This window comes from Myxocyprinus asiaticus, chromosome 21 (genome assembly GCF_019703515.2).
Source record: "Myxocyprinus asiaticus isolate MX2 ecotype Aquarium Trade chromosome 21, UBuf_Myxa_2, whole genome shotgun sequence".
Taxonomy (NCBI): Eukaryota; Metazoa; Chordata; class Actinopteri; order Cypriniformes; family Catostomidae; genus Myxocyprinus; species Myxocyprinus asiaticus.
Window position 1 is genome coordinate 9,356,052 of NC_059364.1, and position 18,702 is coordinate 9,374,753.

The following is an 18,702-nucleotide window of genomic DNA, read 5'->3' on the forward strand; positions in this document are numbered from 1 at the left end:
GGCTAAAACCATACTCAAAAAGTATTTGCATAGGTTGACAAATTTTACCCTAAAACTATTGCCCCAAATGTACACTATATCACTCTAAATGAATTTGAATAATAATAATAAACTCAATAATTAAACTTCAAATATATATTTATATGCATATATATATATATATATATATATATATATATATATATATATATATATATATATATATATATATATAAAGGGCTGCTTTTAGTCCTGTTGTACTTTACTTATTGGTAATTTATTTTATGGTTTAAGGAGGAGTAACACATGACATTTACTGTGAATACATACATCATCACAACTTTAAATAGCAATCTCACCTGCCACGAAATTAAGACAAAAGTTATTTGGGCACTGTCAAATTTAGTGAAACACATTTATAGTTAATGTGATGGACTACTTAGGACACCTGACCTGTGTGAAATAAAAGTAACTGACTTAATTCTGTACATCCACTGAAAATCAGGCGTATAGAGTGAAACCTTGGGGCCAGATGCAAAAATGAATTGCAAAAGGGAGTAAGAAATGTTATTTCTGAGAAGAACTGATGGTTTGATGCCTGTTATGTAATGCATTGAATTTAATTAAGATAGGTCTATACCTTAAAGAAGATTATGTGGATTCTGGATTAAGAATGGTAAAAAAATAAATAAATAAATAAATAAATTAAAAAAATAACAAAAAGGAAATCTAAATACATTTTCTCTGGCTGGGGGTTTCGGCCAGTACTGTGCTTTCCCTACTTGCTGCTTACAGTATTGCAGCTTCATCACTTTCCCTCTGCAAAGCGTCATGACGTCATTGCAGTGTCACTTTTATTTACACCAGACTCCAGCTGTTACATTGAGTCGTAGTCAAACAGAGTGAACGTGTGTGTCCGTGTGGGTGTGTATGCGTGTGTAATCGCCACGTGATCCAGCTCGCCAATGTCCTTCTACAATCCACTCAGCATCATGGCTGCGGATGCTGCGGATGCTGCGGATGCTCTCCTCCCGCACCGCATCCCTAGACCATGCCTTCTGCCCCTGGTTCTCCTGATCCTCTCCGCATTGCCCACACCGAGCCACGGGCTGCTGGGCTTCCGACCGGAGGACACGGGTGGAGATCTATCCGTGCAGGACGGGCTGCTGAAAGCGACCGAGGGGACGCGGTTCATGTTGCGGGTGTACTATGCAGCATCCCCGCAGAGGCTCAACCGAACTGTCAGCAGCGGAACAGCAGCGCCGTGGATCGCGTTCATAGAGGAACCGGAGTCGGGCAGAGAGGGGCAGGTGCATCCCAAACGGAACTTGTGCGTGGAAGAGAGCGCCAGGAGTTCGGATATCGAGCTGCTCGGGTCTTTCAAGTCCGCCTCAAGCCAAAACTCCATCCTGGTGAAGCTACTCGCCAAAGACCTCCGCAGAGGAGAGAATATCAAATATTATTCCATGTGCGCCTTTGATGGGTTCAAGTGGGAGCACTATAGGACGCGAGACTTCTGGCTGGCGGTGGTGGAGCGGCGGCCGCATACGGACGGATGGTTGCAGGCGGGTCTGTCGGTGCTGCTGCTCGCGTTGTCAGCGCTGTTCAGCGGGCTGGTGATCAGCATGCTCGCGCTGGACCCGGTGGAACTCAGAGTGCTGCAGAACAGCGGCACCGAGAAGGAGCAAAAGTACGCGCACAAGATCGAGTCCGTGCGCAAGCACGGCAACTATGTCCTGTGCACCTTAGTTCTGTGCAACGTGCTCACCAACACTTTCCTGGTGGTGTGGATGTGCCAAATCCTCGGGCTGACGCCTGTCGCAACTGCGGCGTGCACTTTTCTCATCTTCTTCATCGGAGAGATCCTCCCGCATTCCGTTGCATCCAGACACGGGCTGGCTATTGCATCCAAGACTGTATGGCTGACCAAGATGCTGATGCTGATCACTTTCCCCATCACATATCCCATCAGTAAATTACTAGACAATATGCTGCACCAGGAAATCAGTAACTTCTACACCCGTGAGAAGTTACTGGCAATGCTGCGAGTTACTGACCCATATCATGACCTGGTGAAAGAGGAGCTGAACATCATACAGGGAGCTCTGGAACTCAGGACCAAAACAGTGGAAGATGTTCTGACCCCTCTCAATGACTGCTTCATGCTGGCCTCGGATGCCATACTGGACTTCTACACAATGTCAGATGTGATGCAGAGTGGGTACACTCGCATCCCTGTGTTTGAGAATGAAAGGTCCAATATCATTGATATTCTGTTTGTCAAAGATCTGGCCTTCGTTGATCCGGATGATTGCACCCCGTTAAAAACCATCACTCAGTTCTACAAGCACCCACTGCACTGTGTCTTTAATGACACCAAGCTGGACGCAATGCTGGAGCAGTTCAAGAAAGGTAGGCTGTCTGGAGTATAAAGTTGCTATTAAGTGGTTTCGAGTAGAAAAGAAAACAATTTAAATCAGTGAGATATGAATGTAGTTTGACAGGCTAATTAGTCTACAGTGATTTGAAGCACAAAGGCATGAGATAATATAGTTAGTGGCATCATAATTTAAGATCTCTTCAGTTCCAGCATAATAGTGATTGTGATATATTACCAGGGGCATAGTTTCCGGGGGGATGAGAGGGAGGTATCCCCCCAGTAAACAAAACAAGCAAGAACAACACCCCCAATATTTATACCATGATCAATGGAAACATGTAAATGCTTCACGCTGCAAGCAATTTTATCACACTGAAATTATGCTAACATGGATATTGTTTACGTCTTGTGCATCTACTGTACTTTTGAAACATTGAGTATTTTAACATTTACAAACTGGCTCCATTCACTTCCATTTTAAGTGCCTCACTGGAACCCAGATTTCTGCTTTTTTTTAAAGAAAAGGAGGGACAAGTTGAAATTAATTTTTGTGGTTATCAACATTATGCCACAGATGCTGTCAGTTGAGCTTAATTTATATTTAATATTCCTTTAATAGCTCAAAAATCATAGGTTGATCCTTCTTGCCTTTCCCTAATCTTATGCTGATTCTAAACAAAGCTTTAACTTGATAACATGCATCAAACGTCCTCCATGAAAAATGTTAAATTACTTTAGTTTGTGGTCTCAGAGAACCCACATATAAAACATGAATACATTTTATACAATGTGTTTTTGCTGCGGTCAAATTGACCCCAAATAGAAACAATGTTACTATACGGATAACACATTTCTGAAAAGTGCAAGTCCACTTTGTGTTATAACAGAGGGTTAAAGATATTTGCTTTTGACTAGGTCAGAGGAACTAAAATAATTTGGGGGAAAATAAAAAATTAATTTCAAAATAACTGTAATATTTTTTTACTTGTATGTCATTGGGACTCCTGGAACCCCAAATATTAAGATGGTAAAGTCAATTTCAACAGAACATGAGGTTTAATGTGTAACAAAAATACTTTGGATAGATTAGTGTGTCGTAGTTTTCCTTCCGAGCACTGACTGTGATGTGTCCAAAAATATAACTCTTTGAGTCTTTTCTGACGTCATTCAATCCTTTTACATTTAAGATTTAGTGTAAGCTTCACCTTTATGACTTCAGCTGACATCTGCATAGGGACTGGAGGCTGGACTGAAATAATCTGAATTTGTTCCCATGGCAACAGCATTCATTCTGTCATCATTACTTACTATTCACCATGAGAGCAGGTATTAGCCACTGTTTGCTAGAAGAAAAACCTATTTTGACACACCTTCTCCAGAGAATCCATAAATTATTAATGTCATGCACAGACATGTGTGGAACAAAAGGATGAAATGCTACAGTTTCTAGGTCTGGCCCTGCGCCTAGACATTGATGTGATGTGTTCTGACTCCTGGTATGAAATCATACCATGGCCTTAACGACTGCATCAGAGGCCATTATGTAATACCTTTGTATTGAGATTTATGGCATTTTCAATGAAGGCACAGACTCAGAACTACTGAAAGCAGCAGCAGGGTGCAGAGCGCCGTAATTTAGCCTTGTGAAAGAGCCGTAAAACAGTAACCTGTCAGATTTACCACTCTCACAGGGCACATGATATATCAGATTTGCCATCCCTATGCTTACATGCAGTTAATATGGTAAAAGGAATAATCAAATCAGTGCCGGAATCCTGGACAGCAGAACTGTCAGCAGAGACGTCATTTAGCCTAGCATTGATGCCTAAGTTCACATACAGTAGTGAATTGCACTCAGAGTTCAGTAATCGCTCTATTCAAAATACATTCCTGAAAAATCACATTGGAGTATCAATGTCTATTTTAAGCCTTTAATTACAGTTCAACCCTGCAGCACACTTTCAGATCAAGCAGACTTGCTAACTCTTGTAAATGTTTTTTACAAAGGTCTTATCCAGCAAATATCTTGTAAAACATAGTAAATCAGTTGCACAAACACATTAGTCATACACAAATTAAGAAGACAAGCAGGACTTTAGGGAATAGTTGCAGTTAATTGACAGTTAAATCTGTCATTATTTACTAACCTTTATGGTATTTGAAAATAACATTTTTTTGAAAATTTTGAAGAATGCTAAGTTCATAGTGACTATGGTTGTCAAGCTTCAATAAATAAATAAATAAGCAAGTACCATAAAAGAAGTGACCTGCTGTACTTTAAATCTTCTGAAGCCACTATGATAAATTTGTGTAAGAAACAAACCAAAATGTAAGTCTTTATTCACTGATAATATTCTCATCAACCAAAGATCAGAAATCTCATGTGCGATTGCTCATATTGAAACAAATGGTAACACATTGCCAGGTTTGACGTCATTGATGCCAAAATGGCATTGTTTTTGGCATTTTGCTTGTTAGCAAGCATGACATGCTAGTTTGAATATGTAGGATGGAGAATGAAATGTGAATTTCTGGAAATAATGACCTAAATTTCACTCTGTTCCTCACACATTGCTATTGATTGGCTATACTTTTATATTGCTTTTAAGTGTTTTTTTTTTTTTTTTTTTAAAGCTTAACAGCTGTGGTCACTATGAACTGTTGGGTAATAGAAAGAGCTGCATAAAAATTATTTAAAAAGTTCTCCTTGTGTGTTCCCTGGGGGGAAAAAAACAGACTACAAGTTTGTTTGAGAGTAAATAAATGCAGAAATCGTATTTTTGGGTGAAGTATCCCTTCAGTTCCTCTCAGTGCTTGACTGTACAGAAACATCAGGTTAAATTAGCTGCAGTAGTGACCTTTTGGTCCAATCAGTGTCTCAGCTTGGGACCTAAAGGATAAAAAGAGCAGAGAGGAAGAGAGGAGAATCTGTTTCCTCACACTGTGAGCACCCGACCTGCCTCTCTTTGAAGATTCTACCTCCAGTGAACATATTACAGCTGAGATAATAAAATATGCAGGCTCAACCTTCCAGTCACTGAACTAAGGCAGATGCTGAACAGCAGGTAAAGGTGAGGCTGAAGGTAATGACCTTTTTTGAGGATTAAGTTACTCAAGTAGTAAAGCTGCCAGCATGTATCAGTTCTTTGCAAATACCTAAGCCATGATTCTTCACAACAGATGCAGAATCTAAAAATGTTAAACACATATTGGTTATTTGCAATATGAGATTTAAAAAGAAACGTACCTGATTCTTATCACATCAAAACTGTTCAAAAGTAGGCTCAGTCTGAGCTCTGTGATTAATTTAGAAGCAAGAACCACAAGTTGATTGATCATGGGCTGGTTGCTGACTGCCTCCATCTGTCTCCAAGTGATTTTCTGAATAGTGTTGGACAGGAAGAGTTTTTAACAGTAACCAAGCCCTAAACTACAGCATGTCTAAAGTCGAGTTGGTTTGTTTGGTCATAGCACCCCTGGTGGTCATTTTAGGAAAAGTAGTTCAAAGGCTAAACAATATGATAACATGAGAAGTGGACATGCTGCTTTCAAATGTTTCAGTCCATGACATCAGCCCCATTATGCAGAGTTACTGCTCCTATCAGACATCTTGGCATCGGTTCACGCGTGTTTACCTTTGCACATTGTATCAGCAGCTTGGGAGACCCGGCTTCTAGTCTCACGCTGGAACCAGGGAGTATTCACTTTCGCATAATTAGTGACGATCGCGATTCCATTTTCCATATAAAATTACATTTTTGCACCACTGACGGTTAGGTTTAGGGTTGGGGTCTGGGTTTAGAGTTCATACAATATGCTAAAGACAGCTAAAAACTACTCGCTTTAGAACTAGCTTTTGGCGCCCATCTGTGAACATTTCACCTGGAAACTGGAGCTCACAAGTGCCCTTATGTTCAAAAATACTTCCCGTTTCGGCCACTGGGGGCGGTGCTTTGAATTTCAGTAAGCTTGGACCGAGTTTAGCTTTAGAAAAGTCAACCTACTGTTTCCGATTTCACTATGAGATTAGTCTGATGAGTAGATGTACCATTATTTATTACTCAGCGTCATAATACATTGCATTGTAACACATAAAGGATTGGCAAGGAGGAGGCGGGAACCAACGAACCATCAAAGTAATATTTAATGAAACTGTTAACAAAAAGACACAATCATAAACACACACACGGCAGCTGCGTGTGGCTCTCTCTCTCTCTCTCTCTCTCTCTCTCTCTCTCTCTCTCTCTCTCTCTCTCTCTCTCTCTAGAACTGCCACATCTAATTCGTCTTTATCCCTCTCCTCTGCCGATTAGCCCGATTGGGGGCCGGGCGTGCGCACTCAAGGCCCGGCCCCACCTCCTCCTTGTCACAATAATACAATGATTGTAGGCAAACAATCAACAGATTTCTATAGGCAAACTATAATTTCTTATTTGTTTGAATCACCCTAATAATGATTTTTGTCCATTGTTATGAAGTTTTGACCTGTAGTTGGTAACAGTATGTGAAAACTGAGGAAATTAGAACCACTTATTTTCTTATTTGTTATTAGCTAAAATGTACATGAAGGCTTGAAGAAAACATTTATCAAATTTTTTTATCAAATTATCAGATGGCTAGCTGTAATTTCTATGTCTCTTTATCTGTATTCTGTAGGAATAAATACTGTACGTATAACCAATGTTATATAAGGAAAAGGAAAATCATGCATTTACTTTTGTATTACACCCTAAAGTCCCTTGAGGTCAAACTATTTATATGTTATTGGATTTATTATTATTTTTAAATGGTCAGGGATTTAAATTAATTTGCCTTTTCCACATTCTCTGTTTTTAGTATTACACTGTGCTTTTTATTATATTTTATTTTTGCCATTTTCACTGCTCTGCTCTGCCATACATCACGTGCAGTGCCTGCTTTAATGAGTTCATTTGCTGGCACAGCAGCAGAGGGAATCACAGGGATATCCTTGTGGGCTCAGACCCCCTGGCTCTCTGTGTGTGTGTGTGGGCAGGTTTAAGTGGTTTACAAGGACTTTTTTTTAGGTTACAAACTGGTAATTACAAGGGTATTATGCTATAAATGTGGTTTATGAGGACATTTCTAATGTCCCCATAATTTAAATTGCCTAGAAAAATATACTAAACTATGTTTTATTGAAAATGTAAAAATGCAGAAAGTTTTTTGTGAGGGTTAGGTTTAGGGGTAGGGTTAGGTTTAGGTTTAGGGCATAGAATCTATAGTTTGTACAGTATAAAAATCATTATGTCTATGGAGAGTCCTCATAATGATAGCTGCACCAACATGTGTGTGTGTGTGTGTGTGTGTGTGTGTGTGTGTGTGTGTGTGTGTGTTTGTGTCTTTGTCTTTGTGTTGTATAATAACATAATGCAGTTCCCTGAACATCAGTTCTTAGTTCTTAGGTGTGTTGTGCTGCATTGCCCTTGTTCTCAACCTGACTCCTGCAGAATTCTTTACTCTCACTTAGAGTGTACCACTACCGCAGAGACCACAGTGACAGAGAGAGAGAGGGAGAGAGAGAGAGAGAGAGAGAGACTGACTGTCTGTCAGGTTCTCTATCAATCCAGAGGTTGAGGGGGAAGGATTATATCAGTTAATCCACTCTGGATGAGATGATATTCCAAATCTTATGATCTAATGTCATCTGATGATTAACAGAAATGTCAGCTCTAATAGTGTGTTTATTTTATTGGTAAGAGTGTCTGTCTGGACATTCAGTAAACAATATTGTACATAAGCAACACTGATCGTGGCTTTGGATTATGAGCTCTGGTGAATAACCTTAAAAGGGATGTATTTACAGTTTTTGTATGATTTTTTCCTGGAGTTCACTCATAATGTTATTAAAGTTTCTTGTTCCAAGTTAGGTTTATAATTAGTTTTATGTCCATTTTCCACCCTCCCTCTGACCCTCTAAACACCCTCTTCGCAACTGAGATGAGATACAACACTGTGCTGCGCTTACATATGGGCTGCAGGTTTGCTGTCAGTCCAGTGTATTTTTAATTGATCTATCATTCTTGTGTGGTCTTATAGAATCACATTACTATACAAGCATTGTTTATGCAGCTCATTGTACACGGCAGTTTCCTGGTGAAATTAACACTAGTGGCACTAAAACAAAAATCACACTTATTTCCTTTCCCACAAATCACAAGGAAAAGTGCAGATTGTAAGTTAAAGGTGCTGTAAGCGAAAGTTATGCAAAAAATGTTCCTGCTCCCTGAAAGATATTAATGAAATAAATGTTGTGAGATATCTTACTGGTCTCTGTGACAGCTCTAGACTCTGTAAACAGCAAACAAAAAGGTGTCTGCGGGCTGCAGCCTCTGACGCTTTCTGCCTGTCAGTCATTTTGCACATTCTCATAGTTGAAGCGAATTATTGAGGCTTCATGCCATTTTCATGCCATGTTGCTCATGACAGTTGCCAGTTGAGGGTGATATTTTGATGCTATTGTTGTTGACAACCGCTTCTGCTAAACGTCAGTCTCAATAAAGCTAATTTGGTATCTTTGGAGTGCAGGGTTTTGGAAAGAGGGGGCGTGGCTAATCCAACGGTTTAGATTCTTTAATAAACACTTTTCACCCTGTTCCTCACACAATGCTATTTTATGATATCAGAACACTTTTACTATAGAGCATGACTTACGGCGATACATTTTAACGTTTGCATTACATAACCAACTACATTTATGAGTTTGTTCAAATGCAATTAAATTGCACTTTAGCTGAACTAGGGATTTAACGGTTTCACGGTATACCTTGGTTATAAAACAGATGGTTTTCATCTTTTTATTCACTGTATTACATGATTATAAATTATTTATTTTTTTCGAACATCAAAATCAGTTAAATTAAGACAGAATCGGCTACATTTACAGGTGACCACATCAGTGTTTCTCAGTTACACAGTTTGTAAGGTTTGTCGCCGTGTCGGCTCAGGCAGGAAACACTTCCAACCTGAAGCACCATCTCTGCAAGAATCATCACTTGGAATTTGTGGAGATGAATGTTAGTGAAAATACAGTGTAGGCCTATAGGACAATAAATTATAGACCTCTTTTTATAAAAAACAGCAGAGACAGTACAGTTTTACATGCTTTGTAATGACTCATTAGGTTTATAGGCAGGCTAACATAACCTTTGTGCTTTCTGTCTCTAACAAACGCAACAGATTTATGCGCTTATATGCAATCTTAACATTGATAGTGATACCGTAGCAGAAAATAGACAGCACTGGAAAAAAAAAAAACACACTTATAAATGAATAAAAAATAATAATTTATTTTTCAGTATAGGTATTGTTTAGAATCAAACTAAATTACAAAAGCAACCAGTTACTGAATTAAATGCACATTTGAACCTTTAACCTAGGCAGTAATCATTACAACTTATTAGTGTTTTTGTATTTGCTGAATTAAATTTCATAAATCTTAAAATAAAAATTCAAAAATTGTGTTTGACAGCATGGCATACAGTTCAATTGCAGTGGGGAAAATGTATTTGTATAAATATACTGTACCTATAAATAAATATTAAACTGCTAATAAGATTAGCAATGCACCTTAATGCATGATACTGTAATATCGTGGTATTTTTGTGATGGTTATCATACCGGGAAAATCTCATACCCTTACATCCCTAAGCTAAACTGATAAAGTGTTGTTCTTTTGATGCAAATGACTGGGGTATGAGTCCTGATGAGCACGAGAGTCGAAATTCGATGCCCAAAGTGTCATAGAACATTTGCTTTTTATGACACTATTAGTTAGGTTTAAGGTTTAGGGAGGTAGGTTTTGTTGATTTAAAAGTCGATAGAGCATTAACCTTAAAAACCTCATCTATTTGTGGGGAAATTTTACTTGCATTTATTGCCACCCATTGGACAACTTACCTCGGAACTGCCACTATAAATGTAAGGAGCCACATAATCTCATTTTGCACACAGTAATGTAATTTTCATTAAATCAGGCACAGAATAGACTAATGGTATCTATTCTATTTGCTTTCTCCTTCTTACCTAACCGTAACTGGGTGGGACAAAATTCGGAATAGCAAATAGGTGTGTAAGTTGTGTAAAAAAAAAGTGTAAGTTCAGAATGAGCCAAGTTTGCAGCTTAGTTTCAATAAATGGTATTCTTTTCACCGAAAAGGAAGTTTTGAGTTCTGAAATTTTCCATATATTTTAATGTTTCTCAATAGAACTCAATAAATAATAAATAAAACTGATTCCTCATAATATGAAAAACGAAATTTGGCGACTTAATTCATGAAGAGGGGTAACATGAAGTCACGTCAGAAAAGCCATTAATGCCTGAGCGACTTTTTTTAGCTTAAAAACTAGCAGATTCCAGGTTTTAAGCATGGTCAGCTTTATCATCAGAGCTGCATGCTTTCCCAAACCCCATTGCATCATCCCTCAGCACTGTTTACATAAGGCCAGGTCTGAATCTTCAGAGCTGTCATAGATAATCTCCTCATAAGCTTTCATTTAAAAGCTTTTTTTATTTTTATGGCAAGTGACAGTCATGCAAAGTTCAACCCCAGCAACAATGCAGAAGACTCTCTCTGCAGCAGAAACTGCACACATAAGCATCCAAAGAGTAAAATAAATGGAAAGGATATCATTGCTGGGCATTTACTAAAATTATATGATTACTGATTTAGTACACTTTGCCTAATAACTTTATTGATTCATGGATTCGTTTAATAACACTGCAGTTTTGTGCAATTAATTTAAGATGGGCATTTTCCCTGAGGCAATGGAGGTAGTGCCTCCTATAAAAAAAAATGAATGGGAAACTAATTGACAGTACTAAAATAAAGCAAACAAATATTATGAAATATGATATGAAATAGCATGTAAAGCACTTATTTTTCTAAAGTAACACTGTCCAACAGTGACACCAGCGTATAAAGTTTCAGAAGGCAGTGTCTCTTTTGTCTCCCTTGAGCTTATTGCATTGAAGTTATTGAGGTCCTAAAGCATGGTGTGAATGTGAAGGGGGTAAAACATTTTTTTAAAAAGTCTTGTAGTTAGACTTAGCGCTATGATTAGCTGACTTCTGTGTCAATGGGAGGTTGTCCGCCCATGCTAGCAACTGGTCTGCAAATCAGCATAAATGTGTCAAACTGGTGGAAATGGATGGAATAATTACTACAGAGTATAAACAACTCACCCACTCACCAAATCAACACTTTTGGTAACATTCATTTGGAAATTAACTTGAAATTACACAAAATGATTTGCCTCCTCATTTCAGAACTCCACTAGCACTAGTCCACTCACTACTAGAAGTCCAGGATGAGGATTATCTTTGAGATATCTTTGTTTAACTGGACACATTAAGCTTCATGACAAGAGTGGCATTTTATCATAAATGTAAGCTTCTTTTGTCGAGCTTCAAGCTGCAAAAAAATAATAATAAAAATGTAAAATGTGCTTTAAGCTATTTTTTCATGGAAAAGTATGCAAAAAAAAGTCCTACTCCCTTAAATATATTAATTAAATAAGTGTCCTGATATATCTCACCAGTCTCTGTAGACAGTTGTAGACTCTGTAAACAGCAAACAAAAATGTGCAAACATTGACGCTTTTCACCTGTCAGTCATCTTGCTCGTTCTCATAGTGTTGTATTTGAAGCGGATCATTGAGGCTATGATTCATAATGTTTGTCAGTTGAGGGCGCTATTATACCACTGTTGAATTTGACAGCCACAGGAACAAACAGCTACTCAAAATTATCTTTGGAGGGCGGGGTTTTGGAATGAGGGGTCGCGGCTAATTCAACGGCAACTCAGGTGAAAGCTTCAGAATGCTAAAATCGCTGACAGCACATTTAATAGCTACAGTTATTAAACCAACACAAAATAGGTATCATTTGAAAGCTTAGAAGCTCTACTTAACAATGCATGTAGGAATTATGACCAAAACTAAACAAGTGCTTTGAAATTTGCAGACAAATCAGAAGTGTTCCATTTTGTTAATTTATTAAAATTTTTGCACTGTACATATTATTGTAATTGGTAGAAACAGAAAATTCATCAAACAGCCATGTGTCATATGTTATTGGAAATCCCTCAAAGAGTAGAATAAAACCAGCCTATTTGTTTTACTCACAGACAACAATATAGCGAGTAATAGCTAAGCATATGTCTTTGACATATATGCCTTATGTGAACAGGTGTTGCTCATATGTCTCGTTTTCGTTTATAACTTCACTAAAAATAAACTAAATATTATAAATATGATATTGTAACATAAAATATCACATACCATTACTTAGAGGAGTCGATTATCTTTAAAACAAGCCCACGTACAAAGTAATCAGATACACAGATCATTAGATAACCCACAGTAAGCACAATGTGCACACAGCATCTGGATATCTGGCATCTTGCTATCTGGCTACAAACACATTAGCCTTTCTGGATCAGATGACAACATTGTAAATGCTGTAGCATCATGGAACGCTAAACGAATCAGACTGGGTTCAGATTGCTCCAACCAGTGGTGATAGTCTTCCATGTTTGGGCAAAGAATCATATGATCAATCACTCTAATTACATATGGTCACCAGGTGATGGTGCCAGTTACATGACACAGACTCAATGATGACTCAAATGGCACAGAATGAAACTCATTCTGTGAAATCTCTTTACTAAAATCAAGTCTGCATGCTTTGCAAACCATTAGTCATTGTTGTGTTTGCATGTGTAATTAGTTCATATGTACAATTATTATGTTTTATTTGTTTGGAGAGGCTTTTGGACATCTGGAGATGTTTTTGGACACTAGGATAAATATTTTTTTTTAATGCTATAACTTTTTATTATTTTGTTGTATCAACACAAAATTTTACAGTTACACAGGTGAGAGGATTGGGGGAAAAAACAAAAGCAGTTTTTCAGAGCTACCTTATTTACACCCTGAGATAAATCATGTCAAATCAGAAAAATAAGACAAAAAGTTCATTTTTTGCTCAGGTTTTTTGTGATTTTTCAGCATTTTCTCAGGCAAGAGAGTCTCATAATTTATTATAATCTATATAAGTTTTCTTTAAAATGATACAAAAAGCTTGACCCTCCTTGCTTTTTTTTTTTTTTTTTTTTTTTTTTTGTTATAAACCTTTAATTTTAGGTATTCATCTGAAACAGGAAATATTTAAAAACACCCTCAGAGCTTAAAGGGTTAAAACAACAGCCAATAGCATTAGCATATTCTGTCATGATCTTTGTGTTTTGTCTAAAGTTTATGTATTATTATTATTATTTTTTTTTTTTTTTTTTTTGGCACTGTAAAGGGAAATCTCATTTGGCCATCGTACAAAGGGTGAATAATGAGGGAGAAGGAGATCCTTTCTATGAGGTCATGGGAATTGTCACACTGGAGGATGTCATCGAGGAGATCATCAAGTCTGAGATTGTGGATGAAACTGACCTTTACAGTAAGTGTCTACTAGTGTCTCTAATATCTTTCCTTTCAACATTAAAGTGTAAGCTGAACATTCAAACACTGTAACATTCATTTTCTCTTAGTGAGCTGTGTAAATTATCTTTTAATAGCTTTTTCTGAGGTTTGGGACTTTTTGAAGTCTTGGCAGACTAGGCTCATTCTTTGTCAGCCAATCACAGCCCAATATTGCATTATAAGAGAAATATTTACTCTGCACACCCATTTCAAAGCATTGGACTGAATAAAAAATATGCCCTGTTCCCTGCTGCTTCCTCATGCATAGTCAATCAGAGATAATTATGTGACCCCATTGCAAATAATTACCACACTAATTGGATTGTAGAACTCTTGAATTGGCAAAGCCAGTTAAGTATCTGCAGTTATCAACCCACTTTTAGTCTTCTTAATTAGTAAAATATTGGTAAAATATTGTCACACATGGTTTTCTCTTTTAGGTACTACAAATACCTCATAGAGAACTCCAAATACAATGACTCTAAGCCCTATGATATGTAAAGAATGGTTTTATACAAGCATGTGTAGGTTTAATTATCCTCTTTTCAATTATATTTAGTGAATTGTGGTATAGTCAAAGAATGGAAAAACCCATAATACATTTGCAGTGAAGGGTCTACACTGTTCTCTCATTACATTGTATGTTGTGCTAGCTGATAACCGTACGAAGAGGAGAGTGTCTCACCATGAGAGGAAGCTGCAAGATTTCTCCATATTTAAACTGTCCGACAGTGAAATGAAGGTCAAAGTTTCACCACAGCTCCTACTCGCAACACATCGCTTTCTGGCTACAGGTACTCTAAATTCACAGTTGGATTAGGGGAGAGTAATGTAATATGTAATGAATTACAGCTCTGTTACCACTTTTTTGTCGCCAATTTCCCAAAAAGGACCAATTCAGACTAAAATTTTAAAGACCCTACGAACATCCATGGAAGTGAATGGGGCCAATCCGTAATACTCACTATTTCAAAAGTATAGCCACAATGCATAAACAATATGGGTGTTAACAGGTTTTAGTGTGATGAAATACCTTACTAACCTTCTCTGTGTAAAGTTATAGCCAACTTACAACTTTGTTGCCATGACGATGTAATGTCAACACATCCTAAAACGTCTGTAAAAATGATGATTTTAAACAACTTTACAGCTCAAATAATACAGAAGTTTTAACAGAAGATTAATGTAAGTGCTTTTATAAAATTATAAGCTTAATTTCTGCCTTTTAAACCCTCCAAAAATTGGCCCAATTCACTTCCATTGTAAGTTCCTCACTGTTACCTCGATTTTTGCTTCTTTTTTTTTTTTTTTTTAAGAAAAGAATGGAAGATTTGTAATAATTTTTGTTGTTATCAACATTATGCCACAAATGCTGTCAATTGAGCTTAATTTGTTTTGAACCCGGAATATTCCTGCGAGGAAAATGGACCAACAATACTGATGACTAAACTTGCACTAATAGCTATACTCAAATAATTGAATCTTAATCTTAAAATGCTCTCTAGAATGAGAATGTCCCTTCCCCTAATGCCACCTGACCATGACGAGCAGCAAATCATAGTCCATAGCTGTGATGTTAACTAACCTAATAGCTATTTTAAAAAAGGGGGATGAGCACTTCGATATGCCTCAACTTCCCATTTCAAACACAGGAAAGAAAACAACACTCATCAAACCATTTCAAGGGTTTTTTACGTTTCAGAAATTGGAAAGTGTATTTTAGTGGATCTTCTTGTCTACGTTTGGAATCCATAAATAAATCAATGATGAATGACTCTGTGTTTCATTCTCAGTATCATTACTGTCTTATTTTGTCTCAATTTCCTTTCTGTTGGTAGAAGTAGAGCCTTTTAAATCAACGCATCTCTCAGAGAAGATCCTATTGAGACTAATCAAGCACCCGAGTGTGTTGCAGGAACTGAAGTTTGATGAGAAAAACAAACATTCACCAAAGCACTACCTCTTCCAGCGCAACAAGCCGGTGGATTATTTCATCCTCATATTGCAGGTAAAATGCACTGGTGCAGTGTTCCATTTCTACAAGCTTTAACATATAAAAAGTGATGGATTTAAAAAGAAGTAAAGATAAGCATGTATAGTGGGGTCCACAAGTTTGAGATCACATTGAAAATCTGGGATAGTTTTTTTTTTAATTTTGTTTATTTTTTATTATTATTATAAAAAAAGTTGGGGATGAAACCTCAAGATTCTTTGATATTTCTAGGTCACTAATTAAATTTAAGCAAATATGTGCCATTCCATGCTAACATAATTTTAAAATGCATATGTAAATCTCTTCCTGTCTGCAGGGTCGAGTGGAGGTAGAGATTAGTAAAGAGGGACTAAAGTTTGAAAATGGGCCCTTCACGTACTATGGCTTACCTGCTATCATGACCATCTTACCAACAGGTTTGTGCACTGACTTCATATTGTCTTAAATTCATCACTGTGGTTGAACATGCGGTCTCATTTAACAAATAAACGTGCTTTTCCATGGTATTACTGCAGTAAAATATAATGAGCAATTAAGAACTGTGAGAGGCGTTGAGCACTCAGAGCACACGTGACCCCTCTAGCATTGCTCTCCAGAGATAATTAAGATAGAAAACCTAACTAGAGCTGCTATATAAATCTTAGGAGATTAGACTCGGGTAATTACAGCAAGGAGATGAAATCATGTCTGCCCACTATAAGGCACGTTCTTATATAAGGATAAAGATCTCATAAGCTTAGAATCATGAAAATGCAACTTCAAGGATGGGGCCTTTAGCCCTTGTTGAAGAGCTTAATTCAAAATGAATGTGTTAAATCCAAGCTAAGGGTCTGTGTCACAGCCTGTCTCTCTCGTGAGGTTTTTCTCTCAGTGATGTAGACTCACACAGCAGACACACAAAGCAAAGCCACAAACACACATACTGACACACACTGTGCAAGAACTCGGCCTCTTTAAATGAGATATGACATCTACATGGGCATCTAAAATAAAGCCGCAAAGAGATCCTGTGTAGCTCAAAACAAGTTTTCTGTTCTCACAAACACGTTGTCAGTTTTAAACAGACACTGAATTGATTTTCTACCTTTTTAATTTAATAAATCCTATCAAGATGTGTCAATTTTACAACATTTTTGAATATGTAAGAAGTGTATTTTTTTCTTAATTAACAACAAATAGATAAATATTCCTATAGCTCAACTCAAAGAGCATGTCACTAATGACGCCAAGGTCATGGGTTCGATTCCCAGGGATCTCGCATTGGTAAAATGTAAAGCTTGAATGCACTGTACATTGTTTTTCATAAAAGTGTCTATCAAATGTTACTGAAAAGACCAGCTAAATTTTTACCGTCCAAATTTACATGACAATGGCAACATTTTTGCAAACCAAAATTACGTGCTTTATTACACATTTGGCTACAGTTTCCCAGTGAAATGTCCAGTGAGGGGCACCAAAAGCGAGTGAAATGTTGTAATCAGACAAGGTTTTTAAGGTGAATGTTAAATGGATGTTTTAATGTGTAAAATGTACCTCACTAATCTAAAATTTTAACTTAAACCTAACCAATAGTGTTCAAAAAGATAAATGAGAGGTGAACAAAACAGACATCCTTACCCTTAACCAACACTCAAACCTAACCTATAGTGGTTTAATTAAATTTGAAAAGCACAATTACTGAAGCAACCACATCATTTCGTGTCGCTACTATGGCATTTTCACATCCTTGGCTGGGCTTGAGGCTCGGTCTTCCGAGTCCAAAGTCCAGCACTCTATCAGGCGAGCTACCACGGAAGTTAATCACATTGGAATAAGTGTGTAAATGTAGATGGGTCTGTAATAAAAGTGCTAAAATGAATCGTTTTTCAAAGTAAAATTGTTTCAATATCATAACATAGCAGCTTGTGAGTAATAAAGTGTGAAATAAGGTACTAGTCGGGGAACAGTCAAGGTAAAGCAATAAATAGCCATAGTACCCATGATATGTGTGAAAGTGAATATAACACACAGTTGTTGTGGTGCCTCTAATGTAAATTTCACCAGGAAACCGTAGAACGTGGACGTAAAACTTGGTTTGCAAAAATGTTGTTATATTAACGTTCATTCTATGAGATTATGTTGCATATAGTAGTTAATTCTGGTTCAGCGTTGGTTTAGATAACTGAATTGCATAACCATATTGTTTACCAGCAAAACTTGGTTTGGCTGGTGAAGTTGGTCAACCAGCATTGTCTATTTAGTGAAGTCTGGTCGGGAAACCAGTATCTCATGCAAGGGACCAGCATCCAAAACACAAAATATGCTTGTGACCAGGCAGCTATTCTGGTCTTTTCAGCAGTAAATCATAACAGCAAGAATCAACTGAATCACTTTTAATGGTCTAATGAAGTCCACAGATCACCATCAAGGAGCAGTGGTTTGAATCATTCGGATACTACGATCCATGGCGGCAGCCTGGGTCAACTGAGTATTAGTGGTGGACCATATTTTCCAGACTACTCAGTACGTCAGCTCACCGATCTACAGATCATTAAGGTAATTGTAAAGCTGACTATCCTGATTAGATATTTTAAAATTCAATGTTTACCCATGATGGGTAAAACTCAACATTACTCCAGTCTACTAAAAAATTATGTGTCTTGTTATCTTTAATAAATTATTCCAGTGTGGAAATTTTTGTGCTATTTAATGAAGTATGGACATTGCAACACAGTGACTTTTAGTTGCTGAAGTATTGAGTACATTTGCATTTCTTGCAAGTCACTATACCCTTGCAAGTAGAAATTTGGTTTTGAAAATGGCCAAAAAGAGATTCTACACTCTCTAGGAACACATAAGTCTCTTGTACTTTTGAAAG

At 37.3% G+C, this 18,702-nt stretch overlaps 1 protein-coding gene across 1 annotated transcript in view; it reads left to right on the plus strand.

The window, feature by feature from the left end:
• Positions 1–944: 944 nt before the first annotated feature.
• The window catches only part of LOC127412137 (metal transporter CNNM1-like), a 28,237-nt gene continuing 10,479 nt past the window's right edge, over positions 945–18,702 (plus strand). Inside the window, exons 1-6 of the mRNA XM_051648262.1 lie at positions 945–2,391; positions 13,686–13,829; positions 14,506–14,646; positions 15,691–15,860; positions 16,162–16,261; positions 18,235–18,380. Of these exons, the coding sequence (XP_051504222.1) occupies positions 945–2,391; positions 13,686–13,829; positions 14,506–14,646; positions 15,691–15,860; positions 16,162–16,261; positions 18,235–18,380 (2,148 nt within the window). The remainder of the gene's footprint in view (positions 2,392–13,685; positions 13,830–14,505; positions 14,647–15,690; positions 15,861–16,161; positions 16,262–18,234; positions 18,381–18,702) is intronic.